The 8,475-nt window shown below is 41.4% G+C and overlaps 1 protein-coding gene across 1 annotated transcript; it reads left to right on the plus strand.

Moving 5' to 3' along the window:
- Window positions 1-1,793: 1,793 nt before the first annotated feature.
- On the plus strand, window positions 1,794-8,037 carry myl6 (myosin, light chain 6, alkali, smooth muscle and non-muscle). Its single transcript, XM_080784116.1, has 6 exons — window positions 1,794-1,952; window positions 2,189-2,216; window positions 3,562-3,705; window positions 4,369-4,542; window positions 5,858-5,935; window positions 7,559-8,037. Exons 1-6 carry the CDS (start codon window positions 1,809-1,811, stop codon window positions 7,585-7,587), a joined length of 597 nt encoding a protein of 198 aa, XP_080640242.1. The 5' UTR covers window positions 1,794-1,808; the 3' UTR covers window positions 7,588-8,037.
- Window positions 8,038-8,475: the final 438 nt, after the last annotated feature.

Consider the following 8,475-nt stretch of genomic DNA (forward strand, 5'->3'; position numbering starts at 1 on the left):
AGAGGGCCACATTGTATATTACTGTTGTAGCAAAAATAGCTGATCTACAAGCTCAAATTTGAATTGAAATCCTGATTCTTTTCATTTTTGAATTGGAATCCTGAAATGTAACCTTTTTATTTAATGCATTTAGTTATAGTCATGTTAACTTTACAAACATAATCCAAACACAAAAAGACAATAACATTTAAATACTACTAAGCTACTAATATAGACTGAAGTAATTAAAGCATGTTTGGAATTATAGCAGCTGAAATCAATAACATATCAGTATTCCAATATTAACTTGAGGGCCACATGCGGCACATGCATCCGCCTTCACGTAGCTCATGTATGAGCTATACAGTATCGCTCCCAGTTGTCTCAGCATGGGACATCTCCCACCACTGTAACGCTCCCAGCTTGTGTTGTTTTTGGCAGCACATTTCTATTAGTTTTAGTCAGTCTTTTTGATTAGTTTTCATTTAGTTTTAGTCACATTTTAGTCACCTGGACTGTTAGTTAAGTTTTCGTTATATTGTCAGTGAGGTGTCTCTGTATCGTTATATTGTCAGGGCGGTGTCTCTGTATCGTTATTTTGTCAGGGAGGTGTCAGAGGCGGGATCAAGGCAGCACTGTGTATGCTTTGGCCTCTAGCTGCCGCTGATTGGCCAGGGGCCTGTTTCACGAAACTTGGATTAGAGATTAAACCGGGATTTAACACATATCCTGTCTTAATATATCCTGGATCAGCGATTAACCGGTTTCATGAAAGATGGTTAATCTTGCCAGATTAATTTAACCGCAATTACAATTTCCGCAATTTCAATTTCCGCAATTTCCATTTCCATTTCCAACTATTAATGGCAGCTGGGTTTCATCATTCAAATAAAATAGAATTCTGTCCGTTTAGCTATAAAATTATGTCAGGGAATAGGGATACAGACTAGTATATGTCTTTCATTTGCATTGCATCTCTCCCCCCCCCCCCCCCCCCCCCCACTGTTCGAGTAATAGTACAACTCTAATAGTATTACTTATAATAATGTAATTAAAGATAACTTCATTCAGATTTATTTATTTTTATTTCATTTTCCAGATTTTTTTTTCTTTTTTTTTTTTTTTCATTGGTGGGCCAGTCATAATGGTCCCGCGGGCCTGATGTGGCCCGCGGGACCATTATGTTCTATTTTCCAGGCGTCGCCGCGCGGCAACGCCTGTGCCGCGTCGCTGCGCACCCGGTGTGTGATGGGCTAGAAATACATGCACGTGCGTTATTATGGATGATCCCACCCTCCTACCGCAGCTCAAGCCAACCCCCCCCCCCCCCTGCTATTTATTTTCATGTTTCCCCCAGTTCAGACTTGATCACAAACCAATCTGGATAGGCCAGATTTGGGGTGCTAGTACTGTGCACATAGCACAGCCTCAATGTAGGCCAGTGTAGTGAGTCAGACAGAGATGACGCTCGGCAGAGGGGTGACACGCGCAACAGTGCAGCAGGCCTCCAGCTAGGGCGTCAAATGGAAGGTAAGGATTTCTAAAGTAAAGAAGAAATCACCCTGCAGGGCTGCTGAAGGGAGGAGGTCAATTATTTGAACTCAACCCAGAAACGTCGATGACTCGCGTCACCAGGCTCCCCGCAGTACTCGTGGAAAGCCTAGTTTCTATTCTGAATTAGCCAGCCTGATCCGATCTAGAGCCCACCTACTTACTGTATAAACACCCAGCCATAAATTCACGCTCATGATGCTTCGTTTCCGTATCCGCTCTAGACCGGATCAGCAACCTGCAAAGTGAATCGATCCCAGTCCAATTTCTTATGTAAAATGAACACACCCGATTGGCTGTTCCATCGCCGAGGCAGTGACGACACCAGGGGTGTTCCCAGTACTCAGGCTCAGTGGAACTGGAAGAACAGTCAGGGATCTCTGAAGTCTAAATCGGTCAAACAAACCAAACACAAGACAATGGTAAGCACACATTTACACCATCATCAGATGCATAGGAATGAAGTATTGCTTTATTATTTATTTGAAGGTGCTAATGTGGCTGCCAGTGCCTAGCTAATGTCACATAGCTAAATGCTGCTTTAACCGCAACGTTAGCTACGAGCTAAGCTAAAGTGTACCATTATCGTAATCCCACCACTAATATCTAGCCTTCTTTCCTTTTGCATTGTCTTCTTCGTGAACGCCGCTTCAACCAGTCTGACTTCTCAGAGGACCAAATAATTGGTGAGTTTAAACATTCACGGTCATGATGACGCGCGTCTCAACATCACGGTCATTTATTATTTGGGCACAGCATTTTTGAATTCCTTGTTCTGACTCTGTAGTGAAATACTGGTTTCATCACCCGCGGGCAGCTCACCAGGTAACATAAGATTGTGTGGTGAATATCTTGATCTAATTAACGCAAAGTTGATCTAACCCGAACGTTTGCTGGTTGATTTGTTTGTTTTGCGTGTCGATCACGACTCAACATAAATTAGAACTGCATGGTAACACTAAGAAGTGTGATTAATGCTAGTGGAGGATGTGATGTGATGTTGCATGTCGACTCGACATGCTTCTAAAGTAAACATCACGATCTGCGTGACTGCGTGAATGATCTAAACGTCGCAGGCCTAATGATGACAGATGTGTTCTACTTTTGTTATGGTATTTTGTCAATCAACCCTAAGCCAGGGTTGATGTCTTTGAGTTATTTCGTGGTCTGAAGAACTGAAGGCGTGGCCCCAAAACAACACTCCTCAAGAAGAGTTAAACTGTGTGACTCCCGGATCGAGACACGAATTGATTCGTGGCTTAATTGTTTGCTCTGTTTCACATGACGACAGTGGCCTTGTAAGGGTCTTTGTTTCGTGGGAGAGAGGGATGCTTTTTGAGCGTGTTTGCTTTCAGTGAAGATGGGTGACAGATTGCACGGTCAAAGGCGTTCGCTGACTTTCAATGCCATATAAGGGAACATGGGATACTTGTAGTTCTGTCTGTCCGTCGCTAGATGAGCTGCATGCCATCTCTAGAGAGACCAAGAACTACCTTTGGCTAATGGCTATCATTGAAAAGTTTGATCCTCTGTTCTATTAACAAGACAGTGTGCTCTTGGTATTGCTTGTTTATGTATATATATATATATTTAATTATTTATATAAATATAGGGCTCAGTCTCAAACGATAAAAGTAATCAGATTAATCACATCTTAAAAAATAATTAATCCTGATAAAAACCATTCCAACTATGTCTAAAATATGCCATGTTTTTTGTATATTGTTGTGGGAATGGGACGATAAATGACAGAAGGTATATACATGAGATATACATGTTTTATTTTTTGATCTAGTATCAGCCATCAGATACCAGAGCAATGACTAGTGCAGAATAGAGTGGATGAGATGTATGGGGCATGCATTCATTGCGTGATCATTTTTAATCTTAATTTCACAAATTAACCAATGCAGTCATTTTGACAGCCCTAATAAAACAGCTGTATGTGTGTGTATATATTAGTTAACCATTATGCAGCATACACAGGCACTGAGTTGCTCACTGTACATAAATCATGTGTCTCCTTATCAGAGTTCAAGGAAGCTTTCCTTTTGTTTGACCGAACGGGCGATGGAAAGATCAGCTACAGCCAGTGTGGGGATGTCATGCGGGCCCTTGGACAAAACCCTGTCAACGCAGAGGTGCTCAAAGTCCTGGGGAACCCCAAATCAGAAGGTAAGCAACTCATGCTCAGACCAATGACTTGCAGTAAGTCACTTGACCTAATAGACTCCATTTATCACGCTTGGATTAACATTTGGGTCGGTTGTCTTGAGCATTAACTCATTGTAGTCTAACGGAGTCGGTACATGGAGTCAGTTTCCTATTTGTCCTATTATGTCTGTCATTGACTTATCTCGTTATCTGCATGTAAAGCGTTTCGATTTTGTGATGCATTTCTATTTTGTGAGTTGACGATTGCCCCAAACAGTCATGTTATTGGCATGTCGCACTTACAGAATGCAGGTAAATAGATGAATGGCATTTGTGCAGGCTCACCAAATTTCTTTAAACACGGATGTGTGTGCACACATTCCAGTTTGCATTAACATAATCCTTAAATTGCATATAACAGGTTTTCCTTTTTGTGGATGGCATTGGTGACTGAAGTTATTGTCATTGATTTCTGTCCCTACCTAGCATTTAAAAAATATTAAAGTCTGACAAACTAAGGCATATGTCAATTCAGGCTAATGTCTGAACAATTAATTGAAACTGCTTTATAAAATTTCTAGATCATGTTTTGATTTAAAAAAAAAGTGTTTGTATGTATGTATATATTTTTTATTTATTTATTTAATTATTTAAATAAATTAAACACCTGAAATTGATCTCCAGAGATGAACCACAAGATGCTGGACTTTGAGCAGTTCCTGCCCATGCTCCAGGCCATCGCTAAGAACAAGGACCAGGGATCCTTTGAGGACTTTGTGGAAGGACTGCGCGTCTTCGACAAGGAGGGAAATGGCACAGTGATGGGAGCAGAGCTACGTCACGTCCTCACCACATTGGGTAACGACACGCACAGTATTAGACCACCGATTTATATCTCTCCTTTGAAATCTTTTCAGGGCAATTTTTCTACTTTGGGTTTTCTGGTTCAACAAGTTTCAAAGGGTCATGTCCTTTTAAAATTTTGGACAATCTGCCGCCCTAGGCCGTGGCCTATATATATATATATATATATATATATATACAAGCCAGCCCTATGGACATTTTTCCACCCTCCATAGGTCGCAGATTTACCTACTGTCTGTTCACGGAGACCTGCGCGAGTGTTGGTGATGTTTCAAAGATGCATACAACATCTTTAGGAGACAACGAAAACGTGTGCGAAGCGGCGTTAATCGGCGTTGCCGTTAGTTACTTTTTTTTTTAAAATTTTGCTTCACTGAACTTCTCTCTCCTCTCTTCAGTCACTTCCTTGTTGACTTCCCATTGTACCGCCTCTCGAGCGGCGACTGGCTAGCTGCACGTCCTAGTTACTGCCTCTGATTGGCCGACCACGTTCATGCAGGATGTTTATAATGCTGTTGTGTCGTGGGAGGCGGGACATGGGAAGAGAGAATTTCAGAGAAGCCAAAACTTTAAAAATACTAAATGGCAACGCTGCTTCGCACATGTTTCCATTGTCTCCTAAAACTGTTGTATGCATCTTTGAATCATCTCACCAACACTCAAGCAATCGCGCAGGTCTCCGTGAACAGACCGTAGGTAAATCTGCGTCCTATGGTGGGTGGATAATCTACGAGGGACCCTAGGGTACCGCCGTCCAAAATTCAGAAAAGGTAGCCAAGGGTCTCGAAAGGGGCTAGGACTTACCAAGCAGCCAGGCCTGTCTGCCCCTTGTCTGCTTGGTGCCAACTCAGTACCCCACTGATTAGTGTGATTAGCAGTATCCCCCTTCATCAGTCGACAGTTTAATGTATTTCAATGACCTCATATCGCAACATTAAAAATCTTGATCCTGTTCCCTATTTGCCAAATCAGTTGATTCCTCATTGAATAAAAAAAATGTATGCATTTATTTTCCTGTTATGTAAGACATGAAAGGAAGGACTCGTTTGCTCTAATGTTGTGCTTCATTTCGGATGATAAATCATTAGTCGCATTTTTCATACCAGCAACAATGTAGTGAAAGAGCACTGTTTTAACTCATCTATATTATTAACCTTGATCTTCTCTATTATTAACCACATTAACCCTGCATTTATTATAGATAAGTTAATAAAAGTGGTAGATCATCATTTGTGTGACACTGTCGTACGATTGTTGGAATAACATTTTCTTTGACATAACGGTTTTACAATATTTCTTTGTGTTGTAGGTGAGAAAATGACAGAAGAAGAGGTGGAAACTCTTTTAGCTGGACACGAAGATGCCAATGGCTGTATCAACTATGAAGGTAAAGCAGGAAGGGTTGTGTAACATGACTCGTGATGTGTTGCATTTAAACAACAAACAACTTGTATCATACTTCTTACAACGTACCAAATGGAATGTTTTTCATCCACCTACAGTACATAACTGGAGGTTGTATAAGCTTTTCTTATACAGATGTTTTGTCTTTTAATCGATCATTACTTACTGTATGTCATCACTGACTCAGTGTTCACGTTCCACAGCCTTTGTCCGTCACATCATGTCCGGTTGAGCAGAGGGTATGAGCAAATCCCTAAAGCCCTGCCCACTATTATATCAGCTTCTAGCCATAGTAGTAGTAGTAGGGCCTCACCTAGTCATGTGGGGGTTCAGGGAAACCAGCTCAGGAATTCATCACTGCACAATGGCCTCCCGTAATGGTTACTAGATGAGCAATTGTAAAGAGTAAAACAAGAAGGCTGTTAATGTTCGAGTTCAAGTAAAGTTAGAATGGCTGTTTTCTTTAGTTTGTTAATCTAATTAACTCGATACAAATATTTGACTAAGTACATTTAAAAAGGCAACATAGCTGTACAAATTGTACATTTCCTAAATGTTGGTATGCCTCCTGCTTCACAAAACATACATTGTATAGATGCATTGATTTCCATGGCCTTTGTGCAATGATGGGATCACTACTATGACGGGGTGAAATGGTTTTCTCACCTTTTAACTTTCGCTCCCTCCTGCTGAGCACTCTTCCGACAGTAGCATAGCCTGTGCATGTAGTGTCCCATGCATGTTTCTAGGTGCACCACTGAACCCCCCCCCCCCCCCCCCCCCCCCCAATGAACCTTGGCTTTGAAAGGACAAGAGCACCCTGGGCATGGGGTGCTGTACCAAGTACAGGAGAATGGCTGATCAACTTTGAATGCAGATGTGGTGTTGAGGTTTTCCCACTGTAAAATGGTACTTGACTAATGAGCTTTCATCTGTATTCCACTGTTTGGAACAGTCCGTTCGTGTGGTGTGGTTCAGACAGACTGAAGCAGAATTGTGATCAACTGCTTTTCTGATTTCTTGTCCTCAAACACTCCCACAGAAGCTGCTGTCACAATACACTGTCAGAGTTAGACTTGTATTGGTCAATTTAGACCAACCCTGAAAGGAACCCACAGACTCCCTGGAATCTACTTTGAGAACCACTGCTGTAGTAGATCTTTTCCTAATATGAAAGGGCTCGGGGACTGCCAATGTTTCTGTCATGGCTGGCCAGGAAAGCTTTATTCTCTGCCCAACCGAGTCGCCCTCCATGCTACTCCGTTTGCTCGCCTTTTTTTAAGTCTCTCCAAATGTATAATTGTTATTTATGACTGATTAACAAACTCTGTCACATGCTGTTGCTCTAATGCAACGGCATGTGACTCTGTGCTATATTTGATCATGTGTTTATGTAACTGTACTTGGGGAAAACCAGGTGGAAGGAATCATCTAGCTTCCAGTGTTTGGAGCATGGATCGCTGTATGCCTTATGAGGCGAGGAGTCTGTGCAATGCTTGGGTCACTGTAACTTTGCTGTAGGTTGGTGGTGCTGTTCTGGAGATTCATCTGACACTGTCCAGGCACTGTGCTAATCATTTTTTGTTTATGCTCTTCTTATTCTCAGAACTTGTCCGAATGGTGATGAGTGGTTGAAGATTTCAAGAACACACTTCCAGCTTAACTTTATTCCAAAATATTTTTGTATTATGTTTGTCATACACCCTGTCACAGCCTCTGTCACGCTGCCCTTAATGTGTCCCTCGTTTCTTTGTCTTGACATCTTTATTTTATTTCAGAAGTGCCTTTTCTGTGTCTGCGTTCAAGAGACCCTTCCATTTCACATGCCACATAAATGCATGTCCTCATCATGCCATTCCTATGGGCAGAATTGGCAATAACATTCCCTGGACCATTTTACATGTTTCTTTCCTGTCACTTTACCCCTGTGTCAATGTTGTACTTGCTAGCTATGTTTTTTTTATAGATGAGATGCATGCTAATTGGCTGAGACAAAACTGTATTGTAGAATTTACCTGGCCAAACAACAATGAAAGGGATAATGTCATCTAAAATTATTGAATAAAAAAACTGTTTTCTGAATTACCCTTTCTTGTCTGAAGAATCTTTCATCTTTTTTTGTAATAATTTTTATGTAAAGAACTTTGGGCTGCATTTGATGTCATGAAAGGTTCTAAACCCTCACCATAAACCTAACTCCCCACGGGGCAACACACCTAAACCTAACCTTAACCCATGTCTAACCAATGACTAGTCTAAACGAAGTATGCACCCCACTTTAATTAACATGAACTAAAGCTAAATTCCATCACCTGTGCATGTCATGTCATATGTGCATGTCAATAATGAATAACCATAGCAAGTATTGTCTCATTTCTCACGTGGTAAAGTGTACCTCTAAGATGGTGCCAGGTCAGTCCTTTGAAGTGCAATGTTTGTTTTTGTTCCAGTTCCACTGGCTTTTGCCAAACAAGTGTGATATTGGAAGTGTAACTGCCAGTCTTTGTATATCGCAGTGATCTG

This window comes from Protomyctophum bolini (assembly GCF_963924005.1).
Source record: "Protomyctophum bolini genome assembly, chromosome: 2".
NCBI lineage: Eukaryota > Metazoa > Chordata > Actinopteri > Myctophiformes > Myctophidae > Protomyctophum > Protomyctophum bolini.

Excerpts from the sequence above, each read along its gene's own strand:
- myl6 (XM_080784116.1), top strand. The coding sequence starts at position 1,809 with ATGAACACACCCGATTGGCTGTTCCATCGCCGAGGCAGTGACGACACC. Across the intron at positions 3,706-4,368 it reads GGGGAACCCCAAATCAGAAG|AGATGAACCACAAGATGCTG; the intron begins GTAAGCAACTCA and ends ATTGATCTCCAG. Across the intron at positions 5,936-7,558 it reads TGGCTGTATCAACTATGAAG|AACTTGTCCGAATGGTGATG; the intron begins GTAAAGCAGGAA and ends TCTTATTCTCAG.